Below are 22,143 nucleotides of genomic sequence, written 5' to 3'. Positions count from 1 at the left end.
CTGGTGTTGCTTCCAGAGGCAGTTTGGAACTCTGTATTGAGTGATACAACAGAGGAAAGATGATTGTTACATGCTACACACTTCAGTGACCCCGTTCTGTACGTTTGCATGTTCCTCTGCTTCATGACTGAGCAAAAACAGTTGCTCCTAGACACATCACAACAAAAGCACTTACAGTTGAACAGGCCGTCCATACAGGATTTCACAGAGTTCTTTTTTGATTGTTGCAGCCAAACATGCGTGATATTGCTTTTGGCCTTTTTCAAATTTTGCGATACAGTTTTTGGTATTTTTCTGTGCTTTTTGTTGGAACATGACACTAATTGTCAAAATTGCAATCGCACAAAATAGTTCTGCACAGTCATTCGTAGTGATGTTTGTTGGTAAATGAGACCTTTTAGTTGTACTCATGTTCGACACATGTGAATCGAAGAGGGCTTTGGCTGAATGTGCGTTGCGATAGCGTCACATGGCGTGTCTTGGCCCAAATCTGTGGAAAATCTGCAGTCATTCTGAAAAATTGCAAGCTCGTTTGAATATCGCAGTGTTTGCATGATTTCGTGTTCATTTCTGCGATCGCAAAGTCGAAAGATCCTGGAAGGACTGATTAGGGTATCTTTAGAAGGGCAGAAATTTTAGGATCTGACTTGTGGCACTGACCGAATACAGTAACACATTTAAAGTCACTGAGCTCTTCAGTACAACCCATTCTACTGCCAGTGTCTGTCTATGCAGACTATGTGATGTTCTCCACTTGTAGCAATGGATGTGGCCGAAACACCTAAACTCTATAATTAGGAGGGGTGTCCACATACTTTTGGCTGTATAGGTTTTGATATAAGCATTCGTTTTCTTATCTGAAGAGTGGTCTATAAGGTAATATGTTACTTTCTTTACTGGCTTACAAACATCTGTCTTGTACAGATGTCAATCTGGCCAGATTCGAACCCAAACCAGGCTTCTAGTCATTGTCGGTGACGTCATCACAGGGAAAACAACACACGAAGTATCTACACAGAGCTTGACCTGCAAGTGCCCGACCTGCTGGAGACACTCTGGAGCTCCATACCCAGCATAACATCACTAGTCACTAGTCATAACCCATTACACGATTTGTCAGACTGGCTCCTGGTCCTGCCCTCGGTGCGTGACGTCACGAGGCAGCTCAGGCGGACGTGTAGGTATGAAAATAGAGGAACAGCCACCGGCGCCATGTGTCTCTGAAACGCGGGACTCGGCGGAAGGTTCAGAAAGCTGAAGTGAAGCCCGGATTGTTTGTTTTCTGTAGGAAATGAGCGAGAAATCAATGGCGCGGTGTGTGTGACGTGTCCGGGTGGGTTTGAGTGTGTAACTTGGACACTAGAGTCAGAGCGAATAGGAAACAGATCGATCCAGAAGTACAACAACAGCTGGTTTGAGTCATGGACGGACTCACGGGGGAAGGTGTCAGGACAGATCCAGACCAAGAACGGCAGTATTGTGAGCTTTGTGGTGAGATGGAGAACCTCATGAAGTGTGGTCGCTGTCGCAGCTCTTTCTACTGCAGCAAGGATCACCAGAAACAAGACTGGAAGAAGCACAAACAGGTCTGCAAGCAGGCCGAAAACAACCCGCTCCTACCGCACACACACACGCACACACACACACACACGCACACACACACACACACACCGTCGGCACAACCGAACTGCCGAGATAACGTGAAGAATGAACCGAAACCACTGCAGGAACAGCAGAAGAGCACAACACCAAGCTGCACGGCCTCGGAAAAGTCCAAACCACATGTAAGCACCACACAACCTTCACCATCGATCAAACCTGTGTGTGGAGCTGAACCTGAACACACTGGGGATGATATCTCCAACGGGCAAACCATGTCTCCTCATCAAAAACTGGCCACGGAATATATAGGGCCATGTATGAATAAACATGGCATTTGTGTTGTGAACAACTTCCTCGGTGAAGAACTTGGTCTCGGCGTGTTAGAAGAGGTCTGTGCTCTCTACACCTCTGGGGAGTTTACAGATGGACAGTTAGTCAGTCAAAGAAGTGACTCAATTAAGGACATAAGAGGTGATAAGATCACATGGATCGAGGGAAAGGAGCCTGGATGTGAGAAGATAGCTGTCCTAATGAGTCGCATGGACGATATTGTCCGTCACTGTAACGGAAAACTGGGAAACTACAGGATAAATGGAAGGACAAAAGTAAGTAACAGACATAAGTTTCTCGACCAGATATTACGTTAATATTATAACGCACAGAACGATGCTTTCGCAGTTTTCATGTCAGTGAAGCGTGTAGACTACAAAATATAAGGTTTCAGGTCTCCTACATTCCTGTAAGGCAGAATGACAGCAGTTTGGGGTCAAGAAGCTTTCTTTAACCTTTATATTAACATCGAAGGATGGCAAGTGCAGACAGCAATTGTGCAAACTTTACCAAAATAGTTCAAGATGTTTGATACTGACCATATGTTTTTAATTGCTGAAATACATTTTCTAAATAGTTGGGCAACTTTACCAAAACTCAATCTCTAATTGACTGCACATATTATATTAAAATCATCCAGGGTGTTTCCACATATAGTTCTGAGTCCACATTGTTTTCACAAAACACAAATCAAGTGGACCACAAAATGAGTTACAAATGAACTGTAGTCAGACCACGTCTGGAGCACTGAAACGTGAACGTGAAACACCCTCAAACAGCATTCGCACATGGGAAATGTTGCATAAAACTGTTCACAACTACCCCCCCACCCCCACCCCGTATTTGCTGTGAGCAATGTCTTTTAAATGATATTACATATGACCTCAAACACACATGTGAAACATCAGTCTACAGAAGAATAAGGGAATAAAAAACTTTTTCGAAAAGCTAAGCTGTGAGTAGATTGTATAGTGATCCATATGTGTGCTATAATGTGTTTTAGTGTGAACGAACAAATTTACTTGCACATATATTGAATATTGCGTACTAAATATTTTGTTCCCAGTTAAAACAAACAACAACAAAATGTATGAAATGAATGAATGAAGTAAAAAACTGACTGATTCTTTATGCACAGAAGAAGAATTAGTGAATTTGGGGCCCTAGGTAAGATACAGGAGTGAGCCCCCGTCTCATTCACCCATGCCCGAGATAAAATCCTACAAGTCTTGAGTGGCTTATTTGCTTTATGAAATGACGACAGATATAATTCAATTCAATTCAATTCAATTTTATTTGTATAGCGCTTTTTACAATAGACATTGTCTCAATGCAGCTTTACAGAAATATCAACATGGTATACAGATATTAAAGGTGCGAATTTATCCCAACTGAGCAAGCCACTGAGTGGCGACGGTGGCAAGGAAAAACTCCCTAAGATGTTTTAAGAGGAAGAAACCTTGAGAGGAACCCGACTCAGAAGGGAACCCATCCTCATCTGGGTAACAACAGATAGTGTGAAAAAGTTCATTATGGATTTATATGAAGTCTGTATGGCCTTAGGAGCAGCCGTAGTCCCAGCAGTCTGGAATTAGAGAAGATTTGAGCTCCATCCAGAGGCAGAAAGGATCTGGATCTCTAGTATCTCCATAAATTCATGTGGGGCTCGGCGAAAGGAGAGAGGGAGAAAAAAGATTATTATGACTGCGAAGTAGTAGAACAGAATCTAGTCAGGGTAGGCTTGAGTAAACAAATACGTTTTAAGCCTAGACTTAAACACTGAGACTGTGTCTGAGTCCAGAACACTAATAGGAAGACTGTTCCATAACTGTGGGGCTCTATAAGAGAAAGCTCTTCCCCCTGCTGTAGCCTTCACTATTCGAGGTACCGTCAAATAGCCTGCATCTTTTGATCTAAGTAGGCGTGGCGGATTATATAAAACCAAAAGGTCGCTTAGATATTGTGGCGCGAGACCATTTAGTGCTTTATAGGTTAATAAAAGTATTTTATAGTTAATGCGAGATTTTACTGGGAGCCAATGCAGTATTGATAATATCGGTGTGATATGGTCGTACCTTCTAGTTCTAGTTAGGACTCTAGCAGCTGCATTCTGGACTAACTGGAGCTTATTTATATTCCTACTGGAACATCCAGACAGTAAGGCGTTACAGTAATCTAATCTAGAGGTGACGAATGCATGAACTAGTATTTCCGCATCATGTAGTGACAATATGTTTCTTATTTTAGAAATATTTCTGAGATGAAAGAAGGCTATCCTAGTAATATTATCTACATGAGCATCAAATGATAGGCTGGAGTCAATAATCACTCCAAGGTCTTTAACTGCTGCACATGATGAAACAGAAAGACCATCCAGAGTAACCATGTGATCAGAAAGATTACTTCTAGCTACACGTGGGCCTAATAAAAGTATTTCTGTTTTATCAGAATTAAGTAGAAGGAAGTTAGTTAACATCCAATGTCTAATGTCCTTTACACAATCCTCAGCTTTACTAAGCTTCTGTCTGTCCTCTGGCTTCGCTGAAACATACAACTGTGTATCATCAGCATAACAGTGGAAGCTAATTCCATGTTTACGAATAATTTGACCTAGGGGTAGCATATATAAAGTAAAGAGCAGTGGGCCTAAAACAGAACCCTGTGGAACTCCAAAAGTAACCTCAGTACGCATGGAGAATTCACCATTTACATCTACGAACTGATAACGATCGGTCAGATAAGACCTGAGCCAGGAGAGGACTGTTCCCTTAATGCCAACAACATTTTCTAATCTATCAAGGAGAATAGTGTGATCTATAGTATCAAAAGCTGCACTAAGGTCGAGTAACACAAGCAGAGAGACACAACCCTGATCGTAGGTCAGTAGAAGGTCATTTACTACTTTAACTAATGCTGTCTCTGTGCTATGATGAGGTCTAAACCCTGACTGATACATTTCATGAATGTTATTCCTATCTAAGTACGAGCATAACTGCTTTGCTACAACCTTTTCTAAAATCTTAGAGATGAAGGGGAGATTTGATATTGGTCTATAGCTGGACAATTGAGACGGGTCAAGATCAGGTTTTTTAATCAAGGGTTTAATAACTGCTAATTTAAGTGATTTAGGTACATAGCCAGTGCTTAGGGAAGAATTGATTATATTTAGAAGTGGTTCAATTACTCCTGGACAAATCTGTTTAAACAAACATGTAGGTACGGGATCTAGTATGCAAGTTGATGAATTGGCTGAAGAGATTAATGTAGCTGGTTCGGATAATAAAATCCAGTATTCAATAAATAACTTAATTTATTGTGAATAACATTATAAACAATTCTTAAACCATGTAATCTAGATGACTAACAGTGAGCTTTGTCTGTTATGTTGCTTAGCAACCAAACACTATTCTATGGGTATTCTATGAATAAGACTAGCTTAGTGCGACAGTTTGCTTGGTTTAAACCCTGCCACTTTAGTATAGAATTCAATTATTGTTGTACGATCACTGGTGTGTGTGTATATTGAGGATTTTACAATGGCTTTGAACGCAGTTCAGCCAATTATATTTTTTGGAACTGAAATGCTCTGTTTTATAAACCAGCTTTGGTGAGAGCATTATGTACAGTCTGTAACAAATAGCTGTAATTCCTAAACAGTTAATGCAATATTAAGTACAGAGGCAAGATTACTAAAATTGCGCCACTGTCCAAATACTTTTGGACCCTGACTGTGCAGTCCCCTCTGAAAGTACTGAAACAGCAAATCCCATTCTTCTGTTTTTGGTATACACTAAAGACAGTTGGGTTTTGGGCTCAAAAGATGAATATGAGACGATGGATCAGAATTCTAGCTTTCATTTCCGGATATTTATATCTAGATGTGTTAAACAACTTAGAATATGACAGCTTTTGTTTGAACCCATCCATTTTTCAAGTGATCAGAAATATTGGCTCAGGTGTGCCCTGTTAAATGATTGTTTAAACAATTAATAGCTCTGGATGCCTGCATTTGGTTTGAGCCTTGGGTTTCACCTGTGAAGACAGTGTTTTGTTGTTCATAAGGATAAACCGACATGAAGACCAGAGAGCTGTCTTTGGGAGAAAAGCAAGCCATTTTGAAGCTGAGAAAAGATGGAACATTGATCAAAACCATTGCACAAGCATTGGTCATAGCAGTACAACAATTTGGAATATACTGAAAAAGAAAGAAACCACTGATGTACTAACAACCAGACATGGAACAGGTCAGCCATGGAAAACAACAGCAATTGACCTTGTTGATAAGCGAGGTCGGAGGAAAATGACCAAATGGGTTCCAGCTGCCAGCAAGGATAGTAACTCATATAATCACTCTTTATAACCATGGTGAGCAGAAAAGCATCTCAGCATGCATAAATCAAACCTTGAGGTGGATGGGCTACAACAGCAGAAGACCACACTGGGTTCCCCTCCCGTCAGCCAAGAACAGGTGTCTGAGGCTATCATGTGGTCTTGTGCTGTTGTAGCGTGCTGTTGTACCATCCCCCTCAAGGTTTGATATGCTGTGCATTCATAGATGCTTTTCTGCTCACTGTGGTTGTAAAGAGTGCTTATTTGAGTTACTATAGCCTTCCTGTCAGCTCAGACCAGTCTGGTCATTCCCCTCTGATCTCTCTCATTAACAAGGTGTTTCAGCCTGCAGACCCTCTGCTCACAGGATGTTTTTTTGTTGAGACAAAAATTTTGAATTCCCAGAAGCTCAGCAGTTTCTGAAATACTCAAACCAACTCCTCTGGCACCAACAACCATGCCACGGTTAAAGTCACATAGATCAGACTTTTTCCCCATTCTGATGTTTGAACATTAACTGAATCTCTTAACATGTATCCGCATGATTTTATGCATCGTGTTGCAGGTTTACAGGTGTTCCTATTAAAGCAGACGGTGAGTGTATGTGGTTGTGTACAAACCTTTGGATTTAATTTACATTTATGGATATTTATGGATATACACCCATTGGTCACTTTAATAGGAACCCCTGACCCCATGGGGACCCAGGGTAGAATAGATGTCTAGCACCCCCTAGCTGATCGTAAGAGGCAACAAATGGGGTGACTTATTTGCTGTGAGTTATGACGTAACGAGGAGGAAGAGGTCCTGGTGCTTGAGGAATGTGGTCTACTGTGGCTACTGCAAGTTCAACAAAAGTGCTTTGGCTCCTACTTTATTTAGACAGGAGGTTGGAAGGGTCAGTCAAGTAATGTAAACACTTTACCTGATTGCTCGAGTATACCATCCCTATATCTGTGGTGCATATCTGCAGCAGGTCCATGGGTTTGTGCATTGCCTTGTTGGGTGGGGAGTAGGGGTGATAAAACAAAGTACAAATAGTCATGGCTGCCAAACAAACCCCTAAAAGAGGGATGCTGGATCAGGATTTAGATCTTGGTTCAGTAAATGGGTATTCTTTTTCTTTACTATGTGATAGCTGGCAGGGATTCATAATTTTGGAATCTCTATCACCTGATCAAGTTATAAAAGCATTTTGAGGAATAGCAAGCACAGTCAAAGATGCAAAAAAAGATGCGGTCTGGACAGATTCTGGTGGAATGCGCAAAGAAGGTCCAAGTTGAAAATCTACTACATGCCACTGAATTGGCTCGCGTTTGTATAAAAGCCTTTCCTCATCCATCTCTGAACAGCAGGAAAGAGGACACGGGTGAGGCTGAAATATAACCACGTCTTCTCAATGGAAGAACTCTTAAATTCTAAACTGTTCCAATGATACTGCCGTTGGACCAGACAAGATTTGTTATCAGTTTATAAAACACCTTTCCCACGGTGTTCTGTCTCCTCTTCTTAAAAACTTTAATATACTCTGGACATCAGGAAACATACCACCTTCCTGGCAAGAAGCAGTGATCATAGTGTTGGGTCCGAGTCCACCTTTGACGTGTTCAAGTCGAGATCAAGTCCTTAACCAATCAAGTCCGTGTCCAAAATGGGCCGAGTTGGACTCAGGTCCGAGTCCTTGATGGCAGAGTCCAAAAAGTAATGAAATTTTTAAAAGATTTGAAATTGCAATTGTAAACTCAACACTGAGCTGTTAAATATTAATATTTTAATGTTATAAATGTAACAAAAAATACCACTATTACATCTTGCCATTGCTGTTTAATATTTTTATATCCTGCCATCAGCATCTGAACTAGTTTCCTATCAAAAAATGGTTTAATAAAAGAAAAAAGAGAACTTTTATTATATTACAAGTGTATGAAAATACAAATGAACCTGTTTTGTTATTGTATCACACTAAATATTATATATATATATATATATATATATATATATATATATATATATATATATATATATATATATAATATATATATGCGTGTCCTCCAGTTCTAGTTGACATTTCAGTCATTTGATGCCACAGTTATATAGGCTGAGAGCGAGAATACAGAGTTAGGTCATAACAACAAGCTTCATGCTTTATTACTGCTTTTAATCTGTCCATCAATCACAACAAACTCATTTCTGAACACAGCTCTGATCTTATAACTTTTTTTCATTTGAATTCCTAAAATGAAAAAAAAATCACTATTAGCAGGGTTTATGATATTTCCTACATTTAAAAAGTATATTTTACATTTTATGTGAAATTCAAGAGTGGAATCACCAATGCTAATGTTTATAGGTGGGCGATATGACTACAGTCTTATTTCATGATAACGATACGTTTTCTCAGGTCTATCAGTAGTATTCAAGTAAGAAATACTAAGGAAATTTAATAAAGCAATTAAATGTAAAATAAAATAGAGTTCACTGTTTGACATGTACAGTGATTCTTATTAAGCTGTTTACATTCACTTAAGACATAACTGACTGTGTTTGCATGAATACTTGGCCAGACCTGCATTTTGACATGATGCGTGTGTATTTATTTGACCATCCAAGCGTAATAAGCCGCTAAAGAGAACGCAATTCGGTACTCACATGATGAGGCAGCTTTCTGTACACGCATTTCAAATGTGTGTGCACAGAAAGGCCCTGGTCAGGCAGGGAGACATTGATTCATTTCTTATCAGGAGTGATTCTAGAGTCTGTCGGGGCCCTAGGCAAAAATTCTCAGGGGGCCTCCAGTTAAGGCCTCCAACCAGTGTTCATCACTATTATGTTATAAATAATCTGACACCAACCAAAAATGTACACAATCTAAACTTTTGTATTCATTTCCAGATGTTCACATTAGTACAATTTTCAAACTATAATTATAAACATTTTCGAACAATAAACCCTTACACTTACCACTCTCTTGCTTTCTTTTTTCCTTGTTCTCTTTTTTTCTCTTTCTTTTTCCGCTTCCTGACAGAAAAGTCCTCTTCATTTTCCTTCATTAATGTTGTTTTCTGAAAATATTACAGCCGAGAAGTCGACAGGAATGACTTGGGGCCCCTTTCAGGAGTTTTCCGACTGTCATGTCATTGCAAGTCATCCATGGTCACTGTGGTTGCCACATTCTGAGACATTGCTGTGGAGTAATGTTTGTCAGCCTTTGGGGGGCCCCTAACAGCCTGGGGCCCCAAGCAGTTGCCTGTCTTGCCTGTTCACAAGCTGCAACCCTGCTTTGTTATCTTAATTTTATGTTATTTGTTTTTTATCTTTCTTTTCATGTTACACATAATGCGGACCTGACTTTACTCTGAAAAATTTCCTAGTCCAAAATGTCAGAGTCTGTGTCAATTTGTGTCCCAGTCAGGGACTATAATAATCCTAACAATTACTGACTTATAGCTCTGACTAGTTGTCTTTGTAAAGCCATGGAGAGAATGGTTAATAATGTCTAGTCTGGAAGCTAGACACTAACAGACAAATAAACAATTCTAGTGTGGCTTTAGACGGTGAAGGAGTACACTCGAATAATCTTGTTATGTTAGAGTCTTATGTATATGATGCCTTTTAAAAAAGAACATGTGTAGTTGTATTTTATTTTATCTAGAGAAAGCACATGACATGGAATGTGGCATTTTAAAAGGCCTGTACTAAATAGGCTTTAGGGGGTGTTTGCTTCATTTTATGTCCTTTTTTTATCCAATAAACATTTTAAATTCACGGTAGGTTAGGGCTGCACAATTAATCCAATATTGATCTCAATTACGATTTTGACTGCCCATGATTACATGAACATGATCGACTGCGATATTGACGTTTAAAGTTCGTCCTCCGCTCATAGAAAACTCTGCTGCAGATCAAATCAAGCACTTCCTAAACTTACAGCCAGTCACCATAGAGCGGCGCAGGGATGACGTCATTTTTTAAATTCCAAAACCCAGAAAGGAGTTATCATTTTAGCCCTTCCGGTTCCATCCCAAAGTCAATGGGTTTTTTGAATGGGATTTTGGTTAAAAGCCTGAAATAAGGTCTGTGGTGAACCCAAGCTCAAAATATTTTCACATTTAATTCTACGACATAAAATATGCCAGTAAAAACCCACTCATGATTTTTTTAAAAGCTTTCATGTGTATCAAAAAAGGCGGTTGCTAACTGTCACGTAATGATAGTTTAGGACGGATGCAAGTGCAGATAAGAGCTTTATTGAAGAAAGGCAGACAAATCCAAAACATGAGACAATAGTATGGTCAAGGGTTAGGGTTAGCAAAAGGTCAGGCGATCGGCAAACGGGCATAAACAAGGCTAAACAACAAACAATGAGGTCGAGAACAGGATCAAAATTATGAGACGTGAAACTATGAACAAAAGCTTGGTACACTGAAAACTCACGCAATAGTTTGCATCGAATAAAGAGACACGAGGGGTTTAAATGACGAACACAAAACAGTTGAGACTAATGATGACACATAAGGGAACAACCAATGACAATACAGGGGGGGAGACAGGACAGAAATCATAACAAATGCACATGTACAAAGTAAACAAAGTCAATGTCACTTATAGAGCACGCTGCGAGCTCCAGCGCTTGCGCGAGGGGAAATCATGACACTAACATGTTGCTGAATGGGATTACAGAGGTTGTCGGGGACATTAAACGTCATCACGCCGAACAGGAAAAAACTTTGGAGACAAACTGGTTCAGGTCTGCTGTGCACAATTAACCCCAAAAACATGGATGAAGATTCATCCACAGAGTAAATCCATATTATAGAAAATGTTTTAAATCAAGTTTGGAAAAGTCTGAAGCTCGGTGATGGTGAAGTCGAGTGACCGTGGTGTAGTTCGTTTATAGCGTACGGTTAGCTGTTTATTTCTGGTGATTGTATTTAGGCTTCAAAATTCATAAACGTTGTGTTCATTTGTGAAAATGATCTTGATGGACAAAACATGTTAGTGTTGTAAACTTTTGTTGGTCACAGAGATTATTTTTGTGATAATCCAAAAGCCGATGGGAAAATCCTATTGGGTTTTTGTCGAGGGAACCGGTGTGATGATAACTTCCGGGTTCCGGTACAAAATGATGTCGTCCCTGCATCACCGCTCTATTGGGTGATTTGGCTGCGTCTCTGCTCCTGTAAACACTGTTATTGACTTTTCTGCATTTGCCTGAATTGTTTTCATTTGGTTGCAGATTGTTATATTGTATTGCATATTTTCAGTAGTTTCTTTAAGTAGTTTGACATAAGAAGCAGCTTTCCCCGTCACACTCCTATATACACGGGCACATCAAAAGAGGCCAATCATGTATCTGCTGCACTAGCAGTTACACACCAGCACCATGGCATCTGGATTCCAGGACAAAGCTGTTTTACAGCTGAGGCCATGCTTTGCTTTTAGCCCTGCAATACTCTGAACATGCACAACAGAATTCATTCATTTGTACGGATTCTAAATCTTGCATACCAGCCCTTGAAACCTTCAAAACAGATCACCCCATAATAGTTAGTATTTTATATATATATATATATATATATATATATATATATATATATATATATATATATATATATATATATATATACACACATACACACACACACACACACACACAGAACTACAACATTCTCTTTTGTTGAGTACCAGGCCAGTGTGGGCTCTCTGGTAATAGCAGTCAAGGCTGCTAAAAGGCCCTTGGAATGAAAACCAGTGAGTGTCTTATACCACCATCAGACCTCTGACTGATCCTGAACTCCTATATTGTAAGCAATAAGTAACTTGTAACTTGTAAGTAGCAAGTGAAATGAGATGAATATGAGGATAACAATCTGCATGGAATTATTGCTGTTATTAACAGAACATTTTTGTTTTCAAAATTGTTGGGCTCAGATTGTGTACAGTGAGGGAAAAAAGTATTTGATCCCCTGCTGATTTTGTACGTTTGCCCACTGACAAAGAAATGATCAGTCTATAATTTTAATGGTAGTTGTATTTGAACAGTGAGAGACAGAATAACAACAAAAAAATCCAGAAAAACGCATGTCAAAAATTTTATAAATTAATTTGCATTTTAATGAGGGAAAAAAGTATTTGACCCCCTCTCAATCAGAAAGATTTCTGGCTCCCAGGTGTCTTTTATACAGGTAACGAGCTGAGATTAGGAGCACACTCTTAAAGGGAGTGCTCCTAATATCAGTTTGTTACCTGTATAAAAGACACCTGTCCACAGAAGCAATCAATCAGTCATATTCCAAACTCTCCACCATGGCCAAGACCAAAGAGCTCTCCAAGGATGTCAGGGACAAGACTGTAGACCTACACAAGTCTGGAATGGGCTACAAGACCATTGCCAAGCAGCTTGGTGAGAAGGGGACAACAGTTGGTGCGATTATTCGCAAATGGAAGAAGCACAAAAGAACTGTCAATCTCCCTCGGCCTGGGGCTCCATGCAAGATCTCACCTCGTGGAGTTGCATTGATCATGAGAACAGTGAGGAATCAGCCCAGAACTACACAGGAGGATCTTGTCAATGATCTCAAGGCAGCTGGGACCATAGTCACCAAGAAAACAATTGGTAACACACTACACCGTGAAGGACTGAAATCCTGCAGCGCGCGCAAGGTCCGCTGCTCAAGAAAACACATACACATGCCCGTCTGAAGTTTGCCAATGAACATCTGAATGATTCTGAGGACAACTGGGTGAAAGCGTTGAGGTCAGATGAGACCAAAATTGAGCTCTTTGGCATCAACTCCACTCGCCGTGTTTGGAGGAGGAGGAATGCTGCCTATGACCCCTGGAACACCATCCCCACCGTCAAACATGGAGGTGGAAACATTATGCTTTGGGGTTTTTTTTCTGCTAAGGGGACAGGACAACTTCACCGCATCAAAGGGACGATGGACGGGGCCATGTACCGTCAAATCTTGGGTGAAAACCTCCTTCCCTCAGACAGGGCATTGAAAATGGGTCGTGGATGGATATTCCAGCATGACAATGACCCAAAACACATGGCCAAGGCAACAAAGGAGTGGCTCAAGAAGAAGCACATTAAGGTCCTGGAGTGACCTAGCCAGTCTCCAGACCTTAATCCCATAGAAAATCTGTGGAGAGAGCTGAAGGTTCGAGTTGCCAAACGTCAGCCTCGAAACCTTAATGATTTGGAGAAGATCTGCAAAGAGGAGTGGGACAAAATCCCTCCTGAGATGTGTGCAAACCTGGTGGCCAACTACAAGAAACATCTGACCTCTGTGATTGCCAACAAGGGTTTTTAAACCAAGTACTAAGTCATGTTTTGCAGAGGGGTCAAATACTTATTTCCCTCATTAAAATGCAAATCAATTTATAACATTTTTGATGTGCGTTTTTCTGGATTTTTTTGTTGTTATTCTGTCTCTCACTGTTCAAATAAATCTACCATTAAAGTTATAGACTGATCATTTCTTTGTCAGTGGGTAAACATACAAAATCAGCAGGGGATCAAATACTTTTTTCCCTCACTGTATACACAATTTTTTAATTAATGGGTGAAGATGCATCAATTTGTCGGTCATGTAGGAACCCTCTGACTTTCAAGCACATTTTAATGAACTTTTCTGCTTTTAAAGTCATCAAACAACAGTATTATTCTGTAAGGGCTTTTAAGGAGGTATTTGATAAGGTAACACCAGAAGGAATTTTAGAAATTTTTATCTCAAATTAATTAATTAATAGATTTTTAACCTGCTCAGTATGGAATATTTTATGCTTTCAGATTATTTCGACTATTTAAAGTGTTTCCAATTTAATTGGGTTTGTTTATTTGTATGCTAACTCAAGTCATAATTCATTTTTTATTTAGAACCTTGTTCCTGCCGTGAATATAGCCCTTGATGCTGGCATGGCGTTAAAAATTAAAGCAACTAACTCTCTAATAGTAACACCTGCACATTCATGCAATTATCCAGTCAGCCAGTCATGTGGCAATGCATAATCATGCTCTTGAAAGTCAGCAAATGTTCACATCAAAAATCAGAATGGTGGACCATTCCATGGCATGGTTGTTGATGCCAGATGGGCTGGTTTGAGTATTTCAGAAACTGCTGATCTCCTGGGATTTTCCTGCACAACAGTCTCTAGAGTTTACACAGAGTAGAACAAAAACATCCAGTGTGTGGCAGTCTTGTGGGCTGAAAACATCATCTTTTTGAGAGAGTTCAGAGAAGGATGGCCTTCTAGACTGGTTCAAACGGATGGGAAGTCTACAGTAACTCCAGTATCCACTCTTTACAACAATGGTGAGCAGAAAAGCATCTCAGAATGCACACCAAATCAAACCTTGAGGTGGCTGGGCTACAGCAGCAGAAGACCACATCAGGTTCACTCCTGTCAGCCAAGAGGCTACAGTGGTAATAGGTCCACTGAAACTGCACAGTTAAAGATTGGATATTGAACATTGCCTATTCAGGCATGCAAATGGGGTCAGAATTTGGAATTTGGCATCAACAGCATGAATCCATGAACCCAACCCGCTTTGTGTCAACAGTTAAGGCTAGTGTTGGTGGTGTAATGGCCACAATTAGCCCATCTTATAATGGGTAACTTGAAGAAATATACTGTAAGGGTATAGGAAAACATGTACATTGTAATAGCATGCACACATTATTGTGTCATTTATAAACTTTTCTTACTATCCAGGTTTGCAATTGTTTCATAGTAAACTCAGTCTGCAAAGTTGTTCATAGTAAAAGCAAATAATAATTTGTTAAATTTAAACTGATTTGTTTACTACTATTAGTGTATACACACAATGGTAATCATCATTTTTAAACAATTAGCATTTGTTAATTCTCAAATTCAATAGCTAATAATTTGTTCATAGCTATAATCACTTTTAAAGATGCGCAGTACCATCCATCAATTTTCCATACCGATTATCCTACACAGGGTCGCAGGGAGCCTGGAGCCTATCCCAGGAACACCCTGGATGGGGTGCCAATCCATCACAGGGCACAATCACACACACATTCTATGGACAATTTGGAAATGCCAATCAACCTACAGTGCATGTCTTTGGACTGGGGGAGGAAACCGGAGGACACAGAGGAAACACCCGAAGCTTGGGGTGAACATGCAAACTACCGTGGCAGGACTCGAACCACCAACCCCAGACGTGCAAGGATAACGTACTAAGCCACAGTGCCTTATTTTATTTTTAGGGGTTACTGTGGGTTTCCTCCAGGTTTCCTCCATGTTCTCCAGTTTCTTCCCAGATCCCACAAAACATGCTGGTATGATAAATTGCCCCTGGGTGTGAATGTGCGTAATCATGGTGTAATTGAGCAATGTTCCCTCCAATGTGTATTCCTGCCTCAAACCCAGCGTTCCAATGGTAGGCTCTGGATCCTCCGCGACCCTGACCAGAATAAATCGCTTATTTATTTATTTATTTATTCAAAATGTTCTTTTGCAAGATTTGATAAAATAGCTTGAGTTTAGTTGGTCAGTTTTTTGGTGTGTCTATTTATTGTTCATTTCAAACTTTTCTTGATTATAAATTGTTGTCCATACCACCCACTACTATTTTGGTAGTATGTGTGAAATTATGTATTTTAGTTTTGCAGTTGGATTTGTGAAGGTGAACAGCAGTATTTTTTTTTATAATGATTGAACTTGGCTACGGTTAGTTAGTTTGAGGCTATGTCTGTCTCATTAGCTGTAGTTAGCATTGTTACTTGATCAAATTATGCATGTTATAAAAGTATTTTTTAAGCTATTCCATTATTTGTAGGTTTTTTTTTTGTTTTTTTTTTAATACTATACTTATTTTTATAAATGGTTAATAGTGCTGGAACAATCTTGGAAAGGATGTCATTCTGTAAACAATCTGTTTAAAATGTGTACTTTACTATAATGGCATGGAGCATGTGATTCTCGTCAGTGCAGCTTTTAAATGCTTGCTTTTTTAATTACTATTAAAATGTTTTTGTCTCAGCAAAGCATCATCCAAATTTGATTACTGAACAGACATCAAGAATTATTGCCTGGGTTTCAAAAAAAGGATTTTATGGTTGTTGAAAATAACATAAAAGGCGTATTATTTAACATTATAATGCATTTACTTGGGGCCGGACTTATGCATAGGCTAACCTAGACTGTAGTCAAGGGCTCAGACCGAACAGTGGCCACAGAATTAATCAAAAGATAAAAATAAATATTTAGGATTTCAGTCCTGCGACCAGAGTCTTTTCAAAAAAATATTGCCGCTGGCTTGTCCAAGTTCAGATACTTTGTTAAAGAAGCTTCTTTGATTTGTTTAGTTATATGTTGGTCATATTTGGCTTGTTTTTATTGGTTTAGATTGTGGCAGTGGGTGGTTTGCAATCTTGCACAGGTGCAGTCACATAGATAGTGAATGGTAACATGCAAAACACAGCACCTAATGCAAAAGCATTCACAATAACAGTGCAGGGATTTTATTGAGAGCTATGAAGGAGTGTTTGGACTGACAGCTCAACCTAGGCTACATCCCTATTCTTGATACCTGTGTTGCGTTGCTGGTGGTCTCACAAGGCACAGTACTATGTCTCCACCTAAGTGGAGATTGCAGTTCTCAGATTCAGGAAACAAAATGGCCAGGCCGGACTGGCTATGCAGCACTGTGACCCGCATTCCAACACACGCAAGAGCTCCATCAAACCTGTGCAAGACCAAGGCAGTAAGAGACACACCCACAGGCTCCTAGCAGACACTAGAGTGCCTCCCATTTGACCTGTCCGTAGGGCTCTAAACAGTGTCCCCCATAACTAAAGGGAGGCAGGGAGGCTTCTATGGGTTCTGTTCTTCTTCTTTTTTCACTTCCTGGATAAGTCATTGATGAGCTCTTAGAGGAATTTTGGTAGGTTGACCACCTCTGGGAAGATTCATCACTGTTTCGAGTTTTCTCCATTTGGAGATGGTGTCTCTCACTGTGGTTCACTGGAGTCCCAGAATGATACATATTTTAATACCTTTCCTTCTCATCTCTTCCACAGAATCTTTTGATATTGGCATAGTGTGCTGTGTTCACTGTTTTCACCTACTTCGCTTGGTTGGAAATGTTCTTTTTAAGTGATGTTTTTTATTCAACAGGGCTGGCAGTAATAAGGCCCAGGTTTGTTAATCTTATTAAACCCAAATATCAATTCAAAAAACTAAGGCGGCAGTTACTTTTTCCTACAGGGCTGTTTGGTATTGGATAGCCTTTTTCCTCCAATAAATAAAATGAGCTTTTAAAAATGTGTTTTGTGTTTACTAGTGTTGTCTTGGTCTTGTATTAAATTGAGTTTGAAGATCTGAAACAAATAAATGTGACAAATGTGCACAAATGGAACAAATCAGGAAAGAGGCAAATACCTTTTTGCAATACTGTACATGATAAGCATTCTGACTTTTTGTCTTTTTCCTTTCAGGCAATGGTAGCTTGTTACCCTGGCAAGGGCACTGGATATGTGCGGCATGTGGACAACCCTAATGGTGACGGGAGATGTGTTACATGCATTTATTATTTAAATAAAGACTGGAATGCTAAGGTATGTAAAATCACTAGACAATGCAAATCCCAAATTAATAATGGCATTAAGGTATAGTGTCTCCCAAAGTTTAGATCTACATGGTGTCACATGTATGACGGGCATAATATGACATAGATTGGGGATATGTTTTTGGTAGCTTTTTTCTGCATTTCTCTGTTTTGAAGATTTTGGTAATTAAATATTTATCTAACATATACACAACCCTCTCTTAATATACATCATATAACAGTAGTTCTTTATGTATCTATGGTCCTGTGAACACCGAATAAGTGCCATGAATGGTGAATATCACCTGAATAACTACATATTTGTGCATGTACACATGCAAGGCAAAAAAGTCCAACAAAGCCATGATCAATGACGTATTTGCTAAAAATTCTGTTGTCATACATCATTCCTTGGAACCTTTCTGGCTAATCACTGCTCGTGTTGAATGACCGGGATCCCTGGAGTGTTATAGAGCTGCAGTTACATCACTATTTCACCCTTTCTAACCCCACAGGTATAGTAAATATCACCTGGATATTGCAAGGAGCAGCATAGATGCTCTGAATGTCACAAGTAACTGTCAGGTTTACTGGACAGAGCATACTGAGCATAACAAAGAATGTTCTTCAGATTCACGTTCATGGAAAGCTGTGATGTCAGTTAGTTTTGGTTTACAAAAATTGTTGGTATGACATTAGAGAAGTAAAGTCTGGACTTAACCACAAGGTCAATCTGAAGTAATCTGGCTAACAGCACATGCATGCAGTTCTCCTATTCTTTTTTTGCTGAAGTGAACACGAGAAACCCATATCAGTTTAGCATCCCGCATTAGCACTTAAGGGATTCCAGCCTTTCAAGTTTCTTGCAAATCCCTCTTAATATATGTGTTCTGTATGTGTTTTAATGAGAAAAATAAGAAGAAATGTCTTAACGAAAACAGTAGGGTTTCACCTGATGCTTGGCCCCTATGTAAGTCCAAACAATTACAATAGACATAGAAGCACTTTGTGTTTGGACATAATAATAATAATAATAATAATAATGATAATGATGATGATGATGATGATAGTAATATAATAATAATAATAATAATAATAATAATAATAAATATAGCTGCAAGCAGCGATTAAAGGGGCCAAGCACAAAAGGCACCAAAATGCAATGCGGAGCCTGAAGAACACAAAGAGGAGAAATAGAATGTACATGAACGAATAAAAGATAGGTTCAGAAGCACAGCTGAGAATATGATTGAACAGGAAATGAACAAAACAGGGGCATTTATTTGTATGCCAAAAGGTTGAAAGGTCAGTGCAATGCTGAGTGGCAAAAGAAAGGAACCGAATGACAAAAGTTTGGACACTTTTAAGAACTTGCACCCCGTGGAAATCGATCCCATAGTCTTTTAAACTAAAGCTTATTGTGCATCACAGTGCGCCACACAGAGAATGTAGCTTTGTTTTGATGTTAAGGAGAGTATCCAAGGTGAGCATGAGCACAGAAAAGCACTAGTTAGAATGTTAACAGATACTGGATCATAACTTCTGAACAAATATGAATATCAAAATTCTGTCTAGTCACTTTTGTGCAGATCTGACATTTTTTAAAAATAGAATTGGAAAATTTGTATGAGGAGAAGTGAAAAAACTAAATACTGTACATTTCAAAATGGTGACTTCTGTAATGGGTGGAGTCTTAATGTAAGATATCAGTTGAGGAGATATGATCAACATGAGGAGAGTAATCTGATGAACTAAATTTCTTTTCACTAGGGCAAAGTGTTCAATAATTATAACCATTTTAAAAGTGAATTTTTGAACTAGTGGTGCGCTTCTATGAGTTGGTCATAGAAGGCTCATAATTGGTACAGATGCTATTCATGGTCATATGTATGAGTGTGCCAAATTTAATCATTTTCTTACTTTTGGTTCATAGGGCTACCATAGACTCCCAGTGGGGAGTAGGAGTAGTAGTAGTAGTAGTAGTAGTAGTCTTTACTGGGTCACTCTCGTTGTTTCAGATGGCTCTTCTTGAGCAATAGTTTCCTTCTAGCCACGCCTCCCATACAGTCCTGAATTATGCAGAACTCTTGAAATGGCTGTCTGGTGCACCTTCACTCCACTCTCAGCCACATGCAGTGCAGTATTTATCATCAATTGAGGTTTTTAGCTTTATGTTAATACTTTATATCCGCTGACCACTAGTGTGCTTCATTTGCTAAGTTTGGACTTGCATTTATTTTTGTGTTTCAGATGCCACTGCATAATTCCCCTTAATTCGTCTTTCTTCCCAGGAACATGGTGGTATATTACGGATCTTTCCAGATGGCAAAACCCAGTTTGCTGACATTGAGCCCCTATTTGACAGACTGCTGTTTTTTTGGTCAGACAGACGGAACCCACATGAGGTCCAGCCTGCGTACGCCACTCGGTCAGTTACCATGGAAGCTGCTAGTATGGCACTTACTCTACATTAAGTATCTTAATCTTAGTGTCCGAACATATGTAGTAAACCAGTGGTTCTCAAACTTTTTTCAGCCTTGGACCCCTAGCATACTCTGACACAATATGTATATTATATTAATTTAGAATTATAATGTATAATATACAGTGTATATATAAGTCATCTACACTACACGTTTTCATGGAGCACAACGTGTCAAATTTAACACATTTTCAGTTCAATGTTAGATTTGATGTACTGCCTGCTATTCACTTTGATTTAACATTAACAGTGACCTTTGGGGGTGAACAGTAAAATGTTCACATGTTTTATTGCTAACATTACACGTATTTTGAAAATCAATCTGAATGATAATTTATGTATTTAACCCATCTATGTTGGCTATAGTGCAATTAACGCTTTTGCTAATAACGACACGGTGAACATAGTTCATGCCAGAACGAGCAAGCTAAGCTATGTTAGTGACCCCCTGTAATTATGCTACAGACCAAGGGGGGTCTGGGGAGCCGTGGTTGAGAAACACTGTAGTAAACAATACAGATTTTGTGCTGCATGAAGATGCTGATGTGGTCAAATTTCTGTGCAGGTATGCTATTACTGTGTGGTATTTTGACGCAGACGAGCGAGCTCGGGCTAAAGAGAAATACCTAACTGGTGAGACTCATGCACTCTCTCACACAGAAATGAGAAATATGACCCAGGACTAATGGTTAATCTGTTCATGATCTATATTTCTAAAATAGTGTTCTTTCTTACGGAAGCCCTAAGCGACCATGCACAATTACTTTTTTTTTTTCCTGTTGTTTTCTCGTTATCTCGACTTAATTTTCCTGTGTACTGACATCCTTCATCCTGAATCAGTGGGGTTTTTGAATGGTTTTTTTGGTTAAATGCCTGAAATAAGCTCCGTGGTTAACACAAGCTTAATATATGTTCACGTTTTATACTACGCTATAAAATACATCAGTAATACCCCACTCTTTTTTGTGTCTTGAAAAAGACGGTTGCTAACAAGTGGTTAAAGACTACAGAGGTTGTCAGGGACATTAAACATCATCACCCTGAACAGGAAAACTCTTCTATTACAGCCTCGTTGTGTTTATACTCGCACTCTTGCAACTCAAACTTTCCAACTTGTAGATTTATCAATTTATAGTATTTTCCAAATGTATTGTTTTTTTGTTTTTTTTAAATAAAGATTGAAAGCGTTATCGGAAGCGTAGCGGTGGTGACGTTGAAGTCATGCGACCGTGGTGTAGTTCGTTTATAGCCTAACATTAGCTTTTTACTTCTAGTGAGTGTATAGGCTTTAAGATCTTATGAATCTTATCTTAATGAACGAAACGTGTAAGAATCATACACTTTTGTTGCTCACAGAGTTTATTTTCTGCAATAATCCAAAAGACAATGGAAAAATCCTATTGGCTTTTTGTCAAGGTGAACCAGGGTGACGCTAACTTCTGGGGTGGCCTACAAAAATACGTCACCACTGCAGGATTCACGACTTCCATTAGCGTCTGACACTCGAGAAGGGGACACATCCCTCTCTCTTAATGTGGAGATAAAGTCCATCTCTACAGCGGGCAATTATTACATTTATGATGGAGAAGATGCCAACGTGCATGTAACACCAGTCCCATTCACAAAGCGCAAGATTTTCTCACAATAAAATTTAATCGTGAGAATACATCTTTTGTTTTGTCGAGATCACGAGAAAACAGCAAAAAAAAATAGATAGATAGATAGATAGATAGATAGATAGATATATCTAGATATATAGATATATAGATATATTAATTATAATGCATGGCCGCTTATGGCTTCCGTACTTTCTCCTGGC

The 22,143-nt window shown here is 39.2% G+C and overlaps 1 protein-coding gene across 1 annotated transcript in view; it reads left to right on the top strand.

Annotated features, from left to right (window-relative positions):
* The first annotated feature begins 220 nt into the window (after positions 1–220).
* Positions 221–22,143, top strand: part of LOC128613372 (prolyl hydroxylase EGLN3-like) — a 29,801-nt gene continuing 7,878 nt past the window's right edge. Inside the window, exons 1-4 of the mRNA XM_053634078.1 lie at positions 221–2,207; positions 17,733–17,852; positions 20,134–20,270; positions 20,890–20,957. Of these exons, the coding sequence (XP_053490053.1) occupies positions 1,422–2,207; positions 17,733–17,852; positions 20,134–20,270; positions 20,890–20,957 (1,111 nt within the window). The 5' untranslated portion in view covers positions 221–1,421. The remainder of the gene's footprint in view (positions 2,208–17,732; positions 17,853–20,133; positions 20,271–20,889; positions 20,958–22,143) is intronic.

Source organism: Ictalurus furcatus, chromosome 10 (genome assembly GCF_023375685.1).
Source record: "Ictalurus furcatus strain D&B chromosome 10, Billie_1.0, whole genome shotgun sequence".
Lineage (NCBI taxonomy): Eukaryota > Metazoa > Chordata > Actinopteri > Siluriformes > Ictaluridae > Ictalurus > Ictalurus furcatus.
This window is presented reverse-complemented; position numbering and strand designations above follow the sequence as displayed.